Raw genomic sequence first — 19,892 nt, 5'->3', positions numbered from 1 at the left:
CATCTGGTGGCATGGCCTTTCACCACAGTGACTGGAATATCTCACTATCCTGCAGAGGGTCTTTGCTATGGTATCTATGGCAGGTGCCTGATAGACAAGTGAATGGATTATGAGGAACAGGATGATGGGAGCTGAGTTTGCATGTTTTGAGGAGTTATGGGGATGCAGCATGGTGTAGTTGGAAGAGCATGGGGTTTGGAGTCACTCATGCCTGGGCTAAGTCTCAGCTCTACCACTAATCTAGGCAAAGCACTTTCACCTCTCTGAACCTCAATTTCCAAAATTGTGCAATAGGCTTATAAGATCTATCTTCTCCAGAGCACATGGTGTTTGGTGGGTGTGAATCACAATGGATTCCCTCCCACCCCACCAGCGCATCTGGAGCCTCCACCTACCACTTCCCGGGAGGGGAGGCAGCTTGGAGGTCCGGGTGTGCGGAGCTGGCCCGGCCCATGAGCAGGAATCCTTCAGTGACTTGAGTTTCTCCTTCTTGAGCTGCTCGAACCGGTGCATAGCGGTCATGTGTTTGCGCAGCTGTAGGCCACCAGCAGAGGGGGCGGCCAGGGCGGAGGTGTCAGCCCCTGGCGGCGGGTCCTCCAGAGCTGTCAGGTCTGCCAGGCTCCCGGGCCCTGTCCCCGGCATCTCCACGCCACTGTCATTGTTGGGGGCACTGCCCAGGGGAGAGGGCTCGCTGCTGCAGGAAGACTGGGCTCCGGGGCTGGACTGACACAGCTGCAGGGGGCATGATAAGGCACAGACTCAGAGGGTGCGAGAAGCCATGGGCCCTGCCACCCAACACAGCACTCTTGCACACCTGGGGAGGTGGGGGCGGGGGGCGAGAAGGAAGCTGCTGCATGGAGGAGCTTTCAAAGCATTACTTCTCTGAACCTCAGCTTCCCCAACTATAAGCTGGACCTGAGCTGCCCCCTGGAGAGAGCCAATGGATAGATGGAGACAACCCAGCAAGTAGAAGGCACCAGGTAATCGTCAGGCACCCACCTACAGCCCCTCTCCCCACACACAGCCTCCCTGCTGTGCTCCTAAGCTCTTCCAGCCAGTGTCTGGGCCAGAGCTCTGCTTGAAGAGCTTTCAGTATGTGAACATTTGGCAGCTGAGCCCCACAGAGGCTGCCGCAGCCGTGTGAAATTAACACAAAAAGAGGAGACTTAAGCATCCTGACAGCAGTGATGGGCTGCTCGAGGAAGCAAGGAAGAGTGAAGGCCTGCTGACCTGCTGCCTGCCCAAAAGGCTGGAGACGGGTTGTTAGAAAGGGAGTTTGACTGCAGAGGTTGTAGCTGCTGGATGCAGCCCTTGCCCTCACCCTCCCCAAACCAGCACTCCCTCTGAGTCAAGGCAAAGTGGGATGAGAGTTCATGGCACACGTGTATGGTGCGGAACTTCACAGAATGTGGGCAACCTTCACCGTGACCTAGGATCTGAGCCCAAATAAGGCTCACCTGGGATGAAGCATCTCCGGCTCACTCCTGGTCTGAAGGTCCCACATTCCAGGCCTTTCCAGGGAAGCTGCAGTGCTTTCACTTGCCCATGGCACTGCCCACCTTCCTCACCTCAGGACTCAAGACCTTCTGGAGGTCTGTCCTTCCCTCCTCTGCAGCCCGATTTGCACCTCCACTCTGCCCTGATCCTCATGCAGGCTCGGACCCCATGGCTTCCTCCTGTGACTGCACACTTGCCCCCTGTTGCCAGCTGTAACCTGTTCCGACGGCCCACTTGCAGCACCTGCTGTCTACCTAACCAAATCTGCCTTCCCAGGCCCTTGAGGAGCCTGGCCAAGCACCCCAGCCGCCCTTACTCATGCCAGCCCTCCCCCAGTCCCACCCAGCTCCTCTGCTCACCTCAGTACCGTCTATCCTTAGGGGAGGTACAGTCAGGAGAAAGAGGTAGAGACAAAGAACAGATGGTTAGAACAAAAGGGGTGCAGGCCAGAAGGGCAAGGACACAGAGACAGGACAGAGGGTGGGGGGCAGCTGCGACACCTGGGGGCCGGTGGGAAAGTCAGCCACCGGAAACCACCCGCACCCTGCAGACTGACCCAGTCGGGGCAGGCATCCTGTTCCCCACGGTCAGCCCAGCAGAATGGCACTTGGCTCAAGACAGGTTCGGTGGGGGCCAGAGGTGGTAAGGGAGGGATACTGAGCTGTAGAGAGGAGGGACATCCTTCTGCTCCTGGAGAGGGTGCCCCCTTGCAGATGGCATTGCTCTTCTGCTGCTGGGCGTGGCCCCCTGGGGGCGGGGCGTGGACGGGGCCCCTGCTGCCGTTGGCTTACCCCGGAGCGCTCCGTCTTGATGGCCTTGACGTGCAGGCCGTCCTCCACGGCCTGGCTAGTGCTGCTGGCCTCGGCGTTGTCCTCGGAGCCCCGGCCGGGCTCGGCACCGGCCTCGCTGTCCCCATTCTCCCGGAGCAGAGGGGCGCGGAGGTGCACATCGTTGCGCTGTTTCTTGGTGACGTGAGCGTCTGGGCCATGGACCGTCTTCACGTGCTTCCGGAGGGAGCTGGGGTCCGTGTACCGCTTGGTGCAGCCTGGAATCTTGCAGATGTAGGGTTTCTGGGAAGTGAAGAGGCGTCATGCATGGGGCAGGAAGGCAGACTCCACAGGGCAGCACTGCGGCACCCCTGTTGAGAGGGGCTGGACCCCTGGATGGAGCCCTGCCCCACCGGCCTCGCCTGCTACCTTTTCTTGCAGGTAAGCATGTGGCTAATGAGACCCTCATCCCCACCCCCCCTAACTGGAGATATGGATCAGAGCCTGTGGAGGGAGGGGTCACAGTGCCTGGTGTGATCAGCATGTTGGGATTTTTAGTATCAATGAGTGTATTACCTCCTTATATGTCTGTGAGACACCACTGAACACCCTGCTCTCTCTCATGAGGAAAGACAGGATCAGAGAGGCAAAGACACTCCAAGTCACCCAGGAGCGGAATGAAAACCCAGGGTTTCTGACGCTTAGTCCTGAGCTCATACACACACACATGCACGACATCCATATGTAAACAGACTTTTGTCTACATGTATACACACAGACATGTACACACATGTATGCACACACATCCACCTAAACACACTTAAACATGTATATAAACACCCACGTGTGTACACATACTTACAAATACGTATCCATACCTCCTCCCCGCATAACACATACAACCACATCCACACAGGCACATACATACTTGCAAACACACATAGCTTTCCAAGGCTATCTCTTGTCTTTAGATGCTCTGAGTTGATACCTTTGGGAATTTCTCTGACTTCTTATCAAAGCAAGTCTCTTTGGGGTCCAAAATGTCCCTAAACTTTTAGAGACATCCTTTCCTGAGTCTACCTGAGTGATGGTGGTTGACCCTAGGAGAGACTGGGAGGCAGGTACAGCCCACACCAAGGGCTCCCTCAGCTCTGCCCGGGGCTCTGGCTATCTGGGGAGATAGAGCCTCCTGTGCCCCACTGAGGGCAGGTTGACAGCCATGGCAGGCCAGGCAGCACTAGTAGCTGGAGTGTGTCATCAGCTGCTGTCGGACTGTGGGGACAGGGGTTAGGGCTGTGTGCTGAGCTCCAACAGCACGGGGTGGCAGGGAGTGACATCTGGCTACCAAATGGCCTATAGGTGTCAAGAAGCCATGGGGTGAGGGTGACCCATGCCGGGGCCCCCAGGCGGGTACCTCGTTGGAGTGGGTGCGGTTCTGGTGCTTGGCGCGGTCTGAGGCATTGGAGAAGGCTTTGTTGCAGCCCTCGTGCTCACACACATACGGCTTTTCCCCGGTGTGGGAGCGCAGGTGAGTCTTCAGGTTCTCCAGGCGGGAATAGGCCTTTGAGCAGCCCTCGAACTGGGAAGAGAAGGGTTTGGTCAGTGAGGGCAGATACAGTGAGTCCCAGATACAGTGCAGGGAGCCCAACCTGTGGACTGGTTCACTCCGCCCTACAGGTGCAGCCAGGAGTGCAGATCTAAACATCTCCCTTCCCTCCTGATCATGTAAATGACACAGCTCGAAAACTTGGAAAAGACTGAAAAGTGCAAGGAGGAAAATGAAACCTTCCATGGCCCAGGACAGGCACTGCTAACCTCCAGGCAAGTCTCATTCTGGGACTCTGCAGGTCATCCCCTCACATTTTAAAAACCTGAACTGGAACATCTCAAGCATTCAGTTGCTTATTCTGCTTGTTAAAATCGACAGCACATTATGAGACTCTTCCCATATGATTAAAAACTCGGTAAATATTATTTTCAACAGTTTCCTGATGCCCCTCCCTGATTAGAATTTTTTATGCATTAAAATGTGCCAAGAATAAAATCCAGTGTCCCCCACATTGCGGAGGGAGCAGGCCACCTTGACCCTGGCTCAGGCCATGTCTCTCTCCTTTTTAGTCCTTGACCCCACTAAGTTCTCCCGCGTGAGGGGCCTTGCACGCACCATCCTCTCTGTCTGGAAGCTTTTTCCTATCCCCACCCACCCTGGCCTTGGCCCAGCCCACTCCCTCTCAGTCTTTGGGGTCATCTCCTCCTACAGCAATTCTTTGATTTTCTTAATTATAATAACACCCTTTTTTCTTTATACTCCCTAATACAGTTTATAATTATCTTAATCGTTTTGTTATCTGGCCTTCCCACAAGGATACAAGCTCCCTGCAAGCAGATACCTTCTAGGTCCTATTCATTTCTGTGTTCCTAGGAATCAGTGCCTGGTGAATAGAAACATTTTTTGGCACTCAAGAAACATTTTAGGAAAGGAAGAGGGAGCCAGAGAGGGGGGCAGGAAGGGAGGGAGGAAAGGATCATTGCAAGGGTTACCTATTCCAAAGATACTGCAACTGCATCCAGTGTAGCCGTGAAAATTACCCCCAGAATGACACATAAACCCCAGCAGGAACTGTTTCATTCCTCACATCCTCCCCTTTATTCCTGACCAGTTTGACTGAGCACACTTGGCTCCAATGACTTCTGTTTCTGCAGCTCACAGCTCATATCAGAGGGCTATGGTTTGCTACCACTCAGGCCTGAAGAAAATAACTTCTGCAAAGGACTCGGAAAAGCAAAAATAATCTTGCCAAAGGAGGACAAATTTGGAAGACTGACACTTCTCAACTTCAAAACTTACAACAAAACTATGGTAATCAAGCAACTGTATAGCACAGGGAACTATATCTGATCTCCTAGGATAAATCATAATGGAAAAGAATATAGAAAAGAACACATATATGTGTGTGTATAACTGAGTCACTTTGCTATACAGTAGAAATTAACATAACACTGTAAATCAACCATTCTTCAATTAAAAAAGACCATGTGTGGTACCGGCATAAGGACAGATGTAGCCGTCAATGGAAGGGAACTGATAGTTTAGAAAGAAACTCACACTTTTAGGGTCAATTGGGTTTCAACAAGGATCCAAGACCATTTGATGTGGAAAGAGCAGTCTCTTCAACAAATGGAGTGGGACAACTGTGTGACAACATGCAAAAGAATGAAACTGGATCCTTACCTCACACCATATACAAGTTAAATGAATATGGATTAAAGACCTAAATGGAAGAGCTACACTACTAAAAATATATATGTGTATATATTTCTATGTTCATATAAATAAAACTACATACATATAAACCATAAAACTCCCAGTAGAAAACAGGGATAAATCTTTGTGACCTTGCATCTGGCAGTAGTTTCTTAGATATGATACCAAAAGCATAAGCAATATCAATAAAACAAACTCTCTGAACATCAAAACTTTTATCCTTCAAAGGAAAACTATGAAGAAAACCTATAGAATAGGAGAAAATCATATATATCATATAATCATATATCCGATTATATCATATAAAATCATATAAATCATATATCCGATTAGAGTCTAGTAAAACTACTACAATTCAACAACAAAAAGACAAATAATTTAAATACAGACAAAATATTAGAATAGAGTCTTCCCCAAAGAAGATACACAAATGGCCTGCTCCTTTGAAAGGGAGGAATTCCTGTGTGTTAAATAAAGGTCTCACCAGATAGTCACAAACCTTGTTGACTCCATAAGGGAGACTGTCCAAAAGGTCTTATAATTGTGTTCACGTTTTTTTTTTTTTTTTTTTAAGTCCGCCAAAGTGACTTTTAAACCATCATCACTCAATCTGTGACTCTCCAGTGAAACTCTTCTCTGTGCAGAGGACAGCCTGCAGGGAGCTACCGAGCCAGCCCTCTGCTCAGGGCCACCCAGCTGAGTGGGGCATAGCTTTGGGGCTCCTGGTCACACAAACACAACCACAGAGACACCAGCACACCTCCACCGCAGGTACCTAGATGCACACGTTCCTCAGGGAGAGTGCAAACGAAAGGGGCAGCAGACAGAACAAGGGGCCCCTAGGATGCCAGACCCGGCAGGAGCAGACAGGATGTCCTGTTGACAGGTCTTGTCCCATTGTCCCAAAGCTGTTCCACCGGGTCTTTCCGTGCTCAGCCATGTCCAACGTGACCCACGTAACCTGGCCAACGGGCCAGCCCATGGCCACTCACCGTGCACTTGTGGGGCTTCTCGCCTGTGTGTCTGCGCATGTGCACCACAAGCATGTACTGTGCCTTGAAGGGCTTCTGCTCACGCGTGCAGGCCTGCCAGCGGCACACAAACTCCTTCTTCTCCCCGTGGATGTGCTCGTTGTTGATGTGCTGCCAGGAACAAGCCCACAGAGAGGGATGAGCCCAGCCACCCACCCCTCCAGACTACACCTGGTCTGTGCAGACCACCCCCCACACGGCATACCTGTTTCACAGACTGAGAATGAAAAAAAAGGATGTGAAATAGCTCAAAAATTTTGTTTTATATTGATTGCATGCAGAAAGGATAATATTTTAGATACATTGGGTTAAACTATATGATTCCAATTGATTTTACCAGTCTCCTTTCCCTCTTTTTAAATGTGCTCCTAGCTAATGTAAGATTACACGTGTGCCTGGCATTGGGGCTGGCAGTGTCCCTCTCTTGGACAACACTGCTGTAGATCTTTGCAACTTACAACGCTGCCCAGAGCTGAGCATCTGGTTACTGGCAGCCTCTCTCCTTGTGAGACAGAAAACCGCTGGGCCCTTCTGCCCCAGGTGACAGGCCAGACTGTTATGCATACAAATGCCAACACTGAGATAAGCAAAATCTACAGCGCTTTGAACTTCCAGGGAAATCTTAGCATATTAGCCTCACTTTCCATTCTGAAAGCTTTTCAAATGATCAAAATGCTTCCTGACAATGCCTTTCATTTTTTTCTTATTGGTTTACTTAGCAACAAATTGTTAATAATTGACTAGGGGCTCTAGCTTATGTGCGTGCCTGGGCCATCCATCTTCGCAGGGAGCACAGAGAGAGATGGAGCTGGGCAGAACAGGCTGCCCCCTCTCATGGGACCCTGTCCCTTCCAGGGCCAGACGCAGGTAGTCACCTACAGCCCCAATGACAGCCCTGGGCCCAGGTAGGAGCCTGCAGCTGGAGCCCTGCTTCCCACATCTGGACTGTCTGCCTTTCCATGAAGAATCCCCTCCCTGCTCTTTGGAGTCGACTCAGTCCTTGCTAGAGCATCTTTTATATCTTCCCCTCTACTCCTCTGGGCTTCCCTGGTGGCTCAGATGGTAAAGAATCTGCCTGCAATACAGGAGACCTGGGTTCGATCCCTGGGTTGGGAAGATCCCTTGGAGAAGGGAATGGCTACCCACTTTAGTACTCTGACCTGGAGAATTCCATGGACTGTATAGTCCACTGGGTTGCAAAGAGTCGGATGCGACTGAGTGACTTTCACTTTCATTCCACCCCTCTGCTTGGGCCCTCTCCCCACCTCAGATCTTCTCCTTCTCCTCTCTTCATCTTACTGGCTTAAAACTCACAGCTCCCATGGCCCAGACTCCACCTCAAGACTTGTTTAACCCAAAGAGGTGGCACAGGTTGAAAAGTTATCTTCGAGTGCCTGAGGGATTAGATAAGACCCTGCTTTAAAGGTTCAACATCAGCAGTAATGGGTTTGCTAAGAAACTCCAGTCCCCTGGGTGAGAGTTTGGAGTGAAAAACCCCAAGGCAAAAGAACCCTACAGTCTTTGAGTGCAAGCTCATGCCAAAACTAAGCAGGGGGAGTGGGCAGTGTCTTAAATGTTGATTTACAGACCTGGGGAGGAGGCAACTCATGTGGGATAGCCTGTAGGTGTGACCGCTGCGTGTGTGTGTGTGTGTGTGTATGTATGTGTGTTGGTGTGTATCTACCCAGCACTTGAGCTGCCAGCTTGGTGTAGGTTCATCTTTATAGACACTCACTCACTAAAAAGTGTGTGTGTTGGGACTGGGGGAGACTAATTCTTGACTTAAAGTTCTTTTCTAGATGCAGAGGAGGAGAACACTCGGCTGGTGTGGGGAACAGGGAGGAAGAACTAGGAGGGAATTGCTGTTTGGAGGGTTGCTCTCTGCTAAGTGTTTATGCTGGTATCATAGTCAGCCTTCAGCCCTCTGTAGGGTGGGCTCCACCTTTATTTACAGGAGGGAAAAACTGAGGCTCCCAGAGGTGCAGTCACTTGTTCAGAACTGCTTGGCGCACTGTGGTGGGGTCAGGTAGGAAGCCAGGCACCTCCTGCCTTAAGCCCCTGTTCCTGCTTTTTGCACTGCACAAGTTAGCCCGCAGTGGCTGCTGCTGTAGGGAGTTTAGAGGCAGACCCTGAAGAGCACACCCAGTTCTCAAGATCTCTGATCTCCTGGTCTGTCAGTAACTAGGCATTTTTAAGCAGCTCACTCCTTGTATGGGCGTATACATTCAACTGCACCCATGTACACTGAGTATCTGTGCACGGTCTCCAAGAGGAAACGACCAATTCCTTTCTCCATGGGAGGACCTTCTTTCAGATTTCAGTGTTAGGTTTGTTATTATCTTGTGGGCACTGGCTGACTTAACTAATCCTCTTTCCCTCTTTGCTCTGACTGCCAGGAAGCTTAAAGAAAAAAGAGAGAGATGTGTATGTGACCTCTAGCTCAGAATACTTGGTTTTTAATACTAACTTTATTCTGGGCTTTATTTTATTGCTCCTTTTCCTTCTAACTTTCTCCTTATTTTTCTTCCTCTCTTGTATGACATAGGTATTTATAAGCCCCATTTTAGAAATAAGTACAGTTTTGGTAAGTAATCATGCCTCCCACTTGCCCAGGAGGTGGTGCAGGCACCTCTGGGGTCCCTTCTCTCTAGCAGAGGGCCTGGAAGCTCCGCGTGGCCAGGTGCAGGTGCTCAGGGGCTTACGTGCACCAGCTGCTCCTGCGTGTCGTACTCCTTGGTGCAGTCCTCCCAGTGGCAGTTGGTCTCATAGATGACCACCTCAGCCTCCTGCTTACAATCGTCTCTCTCCAGGTCCTCCTTGAGGTCAGCCAGCTGCTCCTGGGGGAGTGGGGCAGAGCATACCCACGTGAGCCTTGTGCGGCCACCTGGTCCCGGGGAAAGGTCACTGTCAGCCCCGTGAAGGCTGTGCCAAGGACCCATGGGCTGGTCTAGGTGGAGGCACACCTGCGCTCACATACACATCACACGCATGCACCCACAGGCACGCACATATGCTGGCTTGCCAGGTGTCCCATCACATCCTGGGTCCAGTGGACATGGCTCCGAGAACAGGAGACAGGAGGGCAGTGACTTTTGCTTATCGGATATGGTCTCCTCCGGGGAGAGCTGGGGTGGGCCCCACAGGCTGGGATGGGGCATTTGTATTCACAGTATGTATATGAACAGGGTCGGCTCTTCTTTGGAGGCAAGAGGAAACTCCACACACATTGGCCTGGCCTTATCCTTGTACTGTCCCCTCCTCCCAGGGTCATACATGGCACCCAGAGTACTCTCCCAGAATCGGCTTCCCTGCAACAAGCCTAAAATGTGGGTGTTTGTATGCTGCTACCACAGCCAGGCACCCTAACATTCAAGTGGAGGCTGACCGTTCCCTCCAGAACACAGTGCATTTGTGGTCTGGGTTCATGTTTCTGGCCACGCTGGAGCCCACGTGTGCCCATTTCAGGGGGAAGGAAAGGCCCCTAAGGTGCGCCTTCCACTGATTATAGGCATCAAAGCTCCTTTCAAAGAGGACAAAGCCTTTTCCTCTCGAAGCAGCAACAGACCAAGAGTAAACCCCACAAGGTCGCCCCCATCCCAGCCGATGCTAACAGAGCTCATGGGGGGTGGGGGGCAGCCTCAAAGCAGGGAGCCCGGGACAATCTGAGTGGTTCCAGGAGAGGGCCTGGGGAGAGGCACAGATGGCCAGTTTGGGAGGCAGGCCTGGCGAAGCCCCCCAGAGAGGGCTGAGGCCTCCCCAGGACCCCCTGGCCTATGGGGCAGGCTCAGGGCAAAGCCAGGCAAAAGGGCAGATGTTAAGGGACCTGTTTCACTTGCAAACTATTTCCAAAATGGCAGGAATGTTCTGTCTTTCAAAAGAGCCTCCAGGGAAAGCATTCATAACTCAGGCTGAGTGGTGGGGGGAAGACACCCTCTCCCCACAGATAGGCACCCCAGCCCCTAGCAGGCTCCAGAGACTCAATGAATTGGAGGCTGCAGCCCCCACCTCAGCCTCCCTCCAGAAGCCGAGTGCATTTCTAGGGGCAGAAACCAGCCCCATGACCCTCCCATGGCTGATGCAGACTCGCACCCAGGATTGGCTTTCCAAAATGCTGCAAGGGCTCCTCCAAGAGGCGGGTTCTAGGTGTCATTTCCCAGAGCACCTTACAATCAATGTTTGCGTTCTGGAAAATGATGACATGTTGTTCAGTTAAGTCCCCAGGCAGCAGCACTCAGCCCACCTTAAAAGGAGGGGCAGGAACATTCTGTCCCAAATGTCTAGCAATGGGCAGGGCCTCTGAACACCTCTGCACTTCCAGAAAAACTGGAGATAACCTTATTACTCCTCAAGCTGCCTGATCTGCTTATTTCGGAAAAGGTGTGAAAAAGCTGCCAGGTGGACCTGAGCGGAGGAGGACGGACAAGAAGGGGGGCAGGTCTCCAGATTCAGCGGGGTGGCATCCTAGCCCAGGAGTCTGAGGGCTGAAGCCCAGGAGGGACTTGTTCTGTTCTGCCAAAAGAAAGAGCCCATCCACCTTGCAAGTGAGTCAGGGAGCAAAGGACCCTGTCAGGTCAGTGAATCAGGACCCTGAGTGACATGGTGACAGCCTCCTGGTGATAAACGCCTGTCCTTTCTTGACATGAGGTGGGAGCTGAGCTGGGCAGGAGGGAGGGCTCTGTGTGCCAGCCCCCACCCCATCCCCCGACACCGGGTGAATGAGGAAGGGCAGCAGGCTCCCTGGGGCTGAGCGCCCTTGCCTGCACTGCGCCCCCATGCCCTGCAGTCCTGTCCCCAAAGCTCCAGCGCATTTATCTCCCTTGGATGCGTGCTGTCCTCATCAATTTCAACGGCCCCCAATGATGGCCGGCCGCGTGGAGACCATGCATCACGCGGAGATGCTTTGGCGTCAGTGAAGGGAAAAGAATTTGTCACCAACACCTGTGTTTGCCTGACAATAACAGAACCCAATATTTCATAAAAATTAAGTGCCCGGAGCATGCCCGATGGCTTACAGGTTTGATAAAGGATGGTCCGGCAGATGTAGGGAAGATGGGGACCAGAGGCCCCCAGGACGCTCGGTGTCAAAGCTGCTGATTCTGCAGTAATGGGTGGAGGTACCATGAGAGGTGGCCCTGGAGCTCAGTATACACACTGACCCTCCCAGGAACTGGGGCTGCATGCCTGCCAGCCTGATGTTGGAACAAGTGACAGGATCTCCAGGAACCTCAGAGGCCCATTATGGGCCTCAGGTGGCTCTGTTCCTCTCCTTCCCACCAGGACCTGTCCCCTCTCCCCTCCTGCACACTGGAACACTCACTCCCTCAACTTGGCATTGAGTCCTTAGAAAACCTTATCTCCCAGCTACTGCACACCAGGTCCTGTGCAAACCTGGTGGCACAGAGCCAAACCAGGCACTGTTCCTAAAGCGCCACCTTTCTAAAGCTGACCAGGCAGCGCAGGAGACAAAGTGACCCAGAAGCTGGCGGGGTCGGGGGAGCCTCTGGACGGATGTGACTCCTACTGTCCAGGGGATAAGGTGGGGGACAGATTTCCAGGGAGAGGGAGCAAGGATGGGCCTGAGCTGTTCAGGGGCTGTGAGCGACTCAGTTTACCTGGGGCTTGTGCTGCAGACCCAGCATCCTTGCCTCCCTTCCTTCTTTTGTTCAGTGGGTGCTTGATGAGCACATGGGGTGCAGGGAGCAGGGACACAGCTCCAGCCCTCCTTGAACTTGCAATGTTCCCTCTCTGGGTCATTCCTTTACTCATTCATTCATGCAAGCTGTCCACCACTCATTCCCAACAGAGTCACGGCCCCTAGGGGACAAGGCTGGAGCCCGGCCCGAGGACAGCTGGCAGGTTACCTGTGTTAGGGTCAGTGGGGAGGCTGGCCGTAGGCCGTCAGCCTCAGTTTTGACCTTGCTGCGCTTGTGAATGATGATGGGGTTGACAGTGCTGCTCACGGCTGACTCGCTGCTCTGCTTGTTCTGAGAGAAGGAAGCACAGAGGGACCCATCACATGCGGGCAGGACCTCCCAAGTTTTCCTGGGGCTTTACCTCTGGGACCATCTGTGTCAACATTTGTGACTGCAGTTTCAGAAACACTCCACTCTACACCCCAGCTCAGTCCTCAGGCCAGGGATACAGCCAGGAGAGCCCAGAGCTTGGCCCATCAGCGCCCTCCTCCCCACCATATAGCCCCCACCCCACAGAGATGGAGCAGGAGACCCTCTCTTTGAGAAATGCTGGGGACCCCCACTCCTGACTCAGTGGCCTCAACTTCTCAGCCCTCCAAGTCAGGGGCAACTCTGGGTTTGAGGACGATAGGGCCTGGCCACTCAGGCCCTATCAGGGCCTGAAGAGCAGGACAGAAGAGCGTGGTTCCTTGGGACAAGCAGGTTAGAGCTACAGTGTCAGTTGTTCAATTGCTCAGTCGTGTCTGACTCTTTGTGAACCCATGGACTGCAGCACGCCAGGCCTCCCTGTCTTATACCATCTCCTGGAGTTTGCTCAAACTCATGTCTATTGAGTCGGTGATGCCATCCAACCATCTCATCCTCTGTCATTCCCTTATCCTCCTGCCTTCAATCTTTCCCACTATCAGGGTCTTCCAGTGAGTCAGCTCTTCGCATCAGGTGGCCAAAGTATTGGAGCTTCAGCTTCCGCATCAGTCCTTCCAATGAATATTCAGGGTTGATCTCCTTTAGGATTTACTGGTTTGATCTCCTGGCTGTCCAAGGGACTTTCAAGAGTCTTCTCCAGCACCACAGTTCAAGTGTCAGGGGGTGTGACAAAAGCTGACAGCCACCATCTGGGGGAGGTGCTGGGTGGCTGGCTGGAGCCCTGGGGAGAACTGCTCCTTAACTGAGTGGCCTGTGCTTCACCTCAAGAACTGTCATCATGGGTGCTAACCAGGATCCAGGTGGACCCAGGTACAGTGACTTAATATGGGTGGCAGGCCCTACTCTGAAGGGGCGTCAGCTCAGGCTGAAAGAGCTTTCGGGCAAATCAGGGTTCAAAACACTGTCTGATTCCGAGGCCTGTGCCCTTCTCGCTGTCTCATACTGTCTCCATGACTCCAGTTACATTTCCTCATCTGCAAAAAAGGACCTCATTCATTCATCAAATGCTCATGGCACCAAGTGTGTGCCAGGTACTGTGTGAGTGGGCCCAGGCCTGTCCAAGGACCATTGGGAAAGTCAAATAAGATGGCTCTCATGCTCTAAAACTAAGCTGCATGGTATTAGCCATGACTCCATCTGTTTCATCCATGTTACGTGCTATGTATGAAGCCCCTGTATGATGCCTGACTCTGAATCCTAGAGTTTCTCCATTTGCTCATTAGTCTTATTAGACAGGTGGCCAAAAAATTGAGGCTGGGCTCTTGCCGACAGGGAGTGAGGGCAGTGTGAAGCCCCAGTCTGGGTCTCCTGACCAGGTATCGAGCCCAAGGCCCATTTGATCACGTGGTCTCTGCCCAGAGGTATCCTGCCAGTCAGACCTGTGCCCAGAGTCCTTCCACAAGTTCTTGGCATGAGATGGCCACAATTGGCCTTCCCTGGGTTCATAGGAGTAGCTGGTGGCCCCCCTGCTCCCTGTACCCACCTACCTGATTGGCGTCACTCAGACAGTTGCTGCTGCTACTGAGCTGGGTGGGTGTGGCATTGATGGAGGTGAAGGCCACTGGCTGCTGGGCCAGGAAGGTGGGCGAGGGCTGGATCAGGGGTGGCGTGTGTCCGAAGGCTGAGCCCAGGCCCCTCTGCTGGCTCAGGATCTGCTGGTAGGCCACGGGGTTGATGGGGTGGGGGAAGGTGAAGGCTGGGCTGCAGAGAAGGGCAGACAAGGTTGAAGGAGTGGGGTTGGGGTGGGGTGGGGAGCATGGTTCTGTGAGGCTTACATGTCCTGGGCAGACAGGACCCTGCCCAGAGATCAGGATGGTCAAGTTGCTGACCTCTCCCCATTACTATGACTTTACCTCATTCAAGCACCAGCTGCGGCTCCCCACCGCCTGCTGTCTCAGGCGTCCTCCTCTGTGCTAGACACTAGGCCCTGCCCCAGGATGCAGCCTTCTGCCCTGGCAAGTCCCTCCCCACATCCTGGCCCTTCACTGCTCTGATGCCTGAGATGCATCCCTGCATCACTGATGCCCCTGAACTATTTGAACCCATTTTGACCTCTGATGTCTGTTCTAATGCCCCCTCGTCCAGGAAGTGCACCCTGAGGCCTCTGTTCACATTCTCCTCTTTTCTTGAACTCCTACTGCACTTCTGAGCTCTACCAGGTGATCTGCCTATGAACCCACCAGTCTTTACAGAACGGATCTATCCCAGATCTATCAAGGGAGAAATGGTACCCTCTGAGGCTAAGTCATAGACGATGCTGTGGCTTCCTCCTTGCTCTCTGTGGGATCACTTCCCCTGGGCGCTGGAGGAAGGGGAGCTGGCTGCCATGCTGTGAGTATGCTCAAGCAGCATGTGGGGGGGCTCCTGTGAAGAGGAACTGAAGCTTGAGCCAACAGCCCTGAGGGCGAGCCATCCTGGAAACAGATGCCCAGAGGCAGGTGAGTCTCACTGGCTGACATCTTGACTGCAACCTCCTGAGACCTGAGGCTAAGCCAGTCTCATACTCCTAACCTTCAGAAACGGTGCCAGATGGTAAATGTTTATTGTTGTTTGAAACTGCTTCCAAACTGTTTTTTGGTTTCTGTTTGTTCTGTCATGCACCAAAAGATAACAGATGCAGTCATTATCCTTCCTCGTCCTGGTCCTTCGGCTGAGCTCTCCTGACATTTCTATCTGCCCCCCATGCCCTCTTTCTGGAGGGCCATGGGAAGGTCGTGGGTTTCAGTCAGGTTGGCTGGAGTCTGAGTTCTCTCAAAAGCCGAGGGCTGCACAGAGGGGACAGGGTAGGCAGTGTTGAGGAGGTTTGGGTGTGCCATGCTGTGACCCGGGAGGGAGGCCTCTGCCAGCCCAGACATGTGAGGGCCAAGTCAGTATGGTACTTCCAGTGCTGGTCAGGGATACCCGCTGAAATATTAGCAAAGTCAGCCTTGGACTTTATGGTGGAATCTTTCATAACAGGCTCGGTAAGGGTAACTAATCACATCAGAAATTGTTTGGTGGGTGAAAAACAGGCTCACGAAGATGTACCCAAATGTTGGCACATTTCAATATCATCCCTACTGGTTTTGAATTCATGGAATAGTTGCAAGTCGGCTGACTTATAGCAAGTCCTATGAACAATAAGGTGCTACTGGATAGCACAGGGAACTATATTCAATATCTGGGATAAAACATCATGGAAAAGAATATGAAAAAGAATATCTGTTTAACTGAGTCATTTTGCTGTACAGCAGAAACTAACACGACATTGCAAATCAACTATACTTTAACAAATTAAAAAATAATACAAGTCTTGTCTTTCTCCTGGGATGGCCTGTGCAGACCCGCCCCTCTGGGCCCCCGCCCGGCTTCCATTCCCGCCCCAGCTCTTGGCCCAGGCTCACCTGAGGGCACCGGCCGACAGGTGTCCGTAGGAGCCGCTGGCAGCCGAGCTGCTGCGGGAGTTGTTGATGTAGGCCACCAGCGAGTTGGGCGAGGTCCGGATCATGCGCTGGAGGTCGAGGCTGGCGTCTGAGAGCGGGGAGATGGACAGCGCCCGCTTGCGGCTCAGGCGGGGTGTCACCCGGGGGCTGGAGAAACGTGACACTGCGGAACATCCAAGCCAAGCCGCATGAGCGTGATGGCGCTCACAGAGGGGACGAGACAGAGGGACGGGACTTGGGGGAAGGGGACCGGTCTGATGGGACTGCAGCTCTGCCCCTGTCCAGCTGGGGGCTCTGGGGCATGGGCCTCTCTCAATCTCAAGTTTGCTCTTCTGCAGGATGGATCTGTCCACACCTGGTGTGCCGAGGAGCTGTGTTCGTGCCTCTCCTGTTAGACACACAGAGGCTGGGACTGCATGCAGCAACGCTTAAAGGCACGACAGCCAAGGAACAAACCGCAGGTGAGCTGCCTGGTGGCCTCTCATAAAGGGAACCCACCTGAGAAGCCAGCATCAGGCCAAGAAGCAGGGCCCAGCAGCCACTCTGCCCCTTCCCGACCCTCCCCACGGGTAGCCCACCTCCCTGGCTTCTCACAGACGGCTTAGAGTTGTACACCCTATCTGACTGCCCATGAATACTCTCTCCCCTCCCCTGTACGTATGCACACAACTGTGGGGAGGGAGGAGCACCTGCCCCAGCAGGGCTCCCTGTTCCCACAGGCTCCTGCTTACAGCCTCTCCTCTGCCGTTCAGGGTCCTGTTCTCCCCTCTGGACACACAGAGGCCTCGAAATGTTTTGACACCGTCTCTGGACAACGACCCACCTTCCAAGGTTTCCAACTTCTCCAGACCCTCCCTGGGCCTATTCCCTCACTGTAAAGGTTAGGCTCCACCTAACTGTAGAGCGAATCACATGATGTGTGAGGCATGCCTGGCACAGGGGCATGCTGTACCCCTGCCTACACCCTTCCCTCCAGTGGCATTCAGGCTCATTTGGGCTGGAGGGGTTGCCTGTGAACAAGAGCAGCGGCTGCTGGACCCCAGCCTCTGACGCACACGGCCTGGCCCAACCCACTCCCATGCCTGGGCTCGCGATGCCCTCCTCCCTCTGCCTGTTCAGACCCTGTAGGTCCCTGCTCCAGGAAGACGTAGGCTGTCCTGGCTGCAGGGTCAGCATATCAGTGTGCCACACCACCACCACTGCAGGAGCACTGGGGGCAGGAGTGAACCCTGAGACCCTCTGAACGCCCATCCCCAGGACTAGCTGGCCCCCTAGAAAGCCCACAGCCACCAAGTGAAGAAGCCTCAGCTGAACCGCTGCTCCACTGTCTCCTGCCCTGGGGGGCGACCACGCCTGGCTCTCCCCCAATACTTATCCTTGGCTGGCAAATCTGGGAAATCCCTTTACTGCTGGGCCCCGAGGAGAAACACCTCTCTGAGGCTGTGGAGAGGACAGAGGAGGCCCTGGAATCCCCCAGCTGCAAGGGGATTCTGGTATTTTCTCTCCTGTCTCCCTTATGGATAGGGATGCTGGGTCCAAGACCAATGGCCTGGGGTGGGGTGAGGGCTGGTACCCTGTATGTATGTGTGTACAAGTCAGCTGCATGGCTTGGGGCAAACTGTTAAGCTGTACAAGACTGGAATGTTCCTCCATGTCCTTAGTATAAAATGGGAACCCTTTCAGCACTGGGGTCACCAGGCTGCAATGGGATGACAGATGCTGAGATGGCCTGGGTACTCCGAAATACTCCACAGTTGCAGCACGCATGTAATTGTAGACTTTGTTTTCAACCAGAAGGATGAAGCCCTTGTAGCACATCTTTGTTTTTGTCTGTGTATTCTGTTGGCTTCTGAGAACTGGGGCTTGTTTATCTTTTAGGAAGCAGGGCTATGGTGGGTACACAGAAGGTACTCCATAGATGCTGTGGGGGACACTGCCTCGCAGAGGGGCCCAGGAGCATGGCTGGCACCCAGGCCAGCAGGTGACACGCTCAGACCATGTCACCATCTTTCTCTCGCGGTGGGAAGGATCCCAGGAACACAAGGTCAGCCTGACGGAGCCTGGGCTGTGCCCACCCATCTGAACAATCATTCTGGACCAAGAACAGACACATCCTGGCCTGTCAGCAACTAGAGACGGTGTGTATCCATTTGGTGTGGTGTTTGGATAAATGCCTGCTTCTGGATTTTGGTGTGATGTATAACCCAGCGATGGCCACCAATTAGGACATTCAGACCCACTGTTGCAATTAACAGCCACAACTGTCCCCCAAGAGTGTCCCCCGGAAGTTGGTAATGGACAGGGAAGCCTGGCATGCTGCAGTCCATGGGGCCACAAAGAGTCAGACATGACTGAGCGACTGAAGTGAACGGTCCCCCGAGACGCAAACCCAGCTGTGCAAATAAGAAACTGAGGTTTGGGGAGGTTAGAGACTTGCTCAAGGGCGGGATTCGGACCCAGGTCTAGAGGAACCCTGATGCGTGGCTTTTCTGGGTCCTCAGTGTCCACCTTCAGAGAGATGGGGAGGGGCAGGGCCAGCAAGATCCCACCACAAACTGCTTTCCATTCCCCACTTTAAGCAGCTCTGACAGTGAGCTTTCTGACGGCAGTTGCCCACCTGGCCTCCCGCATCTGCAGGGCAGCAGCCCTAGTTCAGCCCACACAGCCCCACTCCTGCAGGGCTGGGCCTTGTGGGCATCCACCACCCATACAGCAGCAGAGTTGGGGAGTGGGAGCCGGCCTGAACCCTCCTCATCTCCCTCACAACTGAGTCTCCGCTGAAGCCCTCCACATGCCCCCTTTCCCTCGACTTCCACCAGTCCAGCCCACCAATTGCCCAGGGTATCCCGGGGCCCTTAACTAACTGCCGTCCAATCCACATTCCTCACTATGGCCAAACCAGATCACATCCTTGTATCTGCCTAACTCAAACCTTTCCAGAGCTCCCACTGCTGTTATGAAAAAGGCACAAGTCCTCAGTATTGCTTACACAGTGGCCCTGTGGGTGCCGCTGCCTGCCTCCCTCGCCAGCCTCCTCCTGTCCCTGGCACAGTGCCTTTGCATGTACTATTTCCTCTGTCTGTAGTGCTCTGTCCTCAGCAGGGTCATCACTTTCCCCAGGAAAACGTCACTGACCTCCTGGAGTTGGGCTGCCTTCCCCACTGCCCGGATGATCTCAGGGCACCCCAGTCCCTTCTGAGGGAGTTTGAACCCTCTTGTGTATGTCTGATTGCTCCTGTTCCTCCTGCCTCCATGAATCAGGGACAAGGGCTCCCTGCTCACCATTGAATCCCAACACTGGGATCAGCAGATTCTGTGGTTAGCTCAGTGGAGATGCTAAACACTGGGCATGGGGCAGAGGCCTGGTGTGTCAAGGGAGAACTGTTCAAAGTCAGTATTTACTGAGTGCCCAAGGGTGTCTGTGACTTCTAAGCATTTTAAAGTATAAAGCAGTTTAATCTTCACAACTGTCCCATAGGGAAGGGACTATTATGAGCCACATTTTACAAAAGGACAAGACAAGAAGTTTGCCCAAGGTCTCACAGCCAGGGGAAGTAGAGAATGATTGAAAAGCAGGACACCAGAACCATCACCACACTGCTTCTACCCAGGTGGTGAGGGCAGATAACCAGGGCTGGTTTTCAGGGGCTTGGGGGCCCTAGGTGGAGACACACACCCACAGCAATGGGTGCACACAGACAGACTGATGTGTAGTGGCTGTCCTGGTGCATGACTTAGCCTCTCGAGCCTCTCTATGCTCATCTGTACAATGGGTGCAGTGCAGTAGGTTT

At 53.3% G+C, this 19,892-nt stretch overlaps 1 protein-coding gene across 4 annotated transcripts in view; it reads right to left on the bottom strand.

The window, feature by feature from the left end:
* Positions 1-19,892, bottom strand: part of GLI2 (GLI family zinc finger 2) — a 261,267-nt gene that overhangs the window by 5,229 nt on the left and 236,146 nt on the right. For 3 of the 4 annotated variants that reach the window (XM_015458080.3, XM_059892925.1, XM_059892927.1), the window contains 8 exons: positions 16,063-16,264; positions 14,167-14,380; positions 12,422-12,544; positions 9,263-9,397; positions 6,522-6,671; positions 3,679-3,843; positions 2,289-2,567; positions 396-732 (listed from right to left, as the gene is read on the bottom strand). In XM_015458080.3, coding sequence (XP_015313566.1) covers positions 396-732; positions 2,289-2,567; positions 3,679-3,843; positions 6,522-6,671; positions 9,263-9,397; positions 12,422-12,544; positions 14,167-14,380; positions 16,063-16,264 — 1,605 coding nt within the window. Of the gene's footprint in view, positions 1-395; positions 733-2,288; positions 2,568-3,678; positions 3,844-6,521; positions 6,672-9,262; positions 9,445-12,369; positions 12,545-14,166; positions 14,381-16,062; positions 16,265-19,892 lie in introns of all 4 variants that reach the window. The other variant, NM_001192250.2, reaches the window with a different exon arrangement.

This window comes from Bos taurus, chromosome 2 (assembly GCF_002263795.3).
Source record: "Bos taurus isolate L1 Dominette 01449 registration number 42190680 breed Hereford chromosome 2, ARS-UCD2.0, whole genome shotgun sequence".
Lineage (NCBI taxonomy): Eukaryota > Metazoa > Chordata > Mammalia > Artiodactyla > Bovidae > Bos > Bos taurus.
This window is presented reverse-complemented; position numbering and strand designations above follow the sequence as displayed.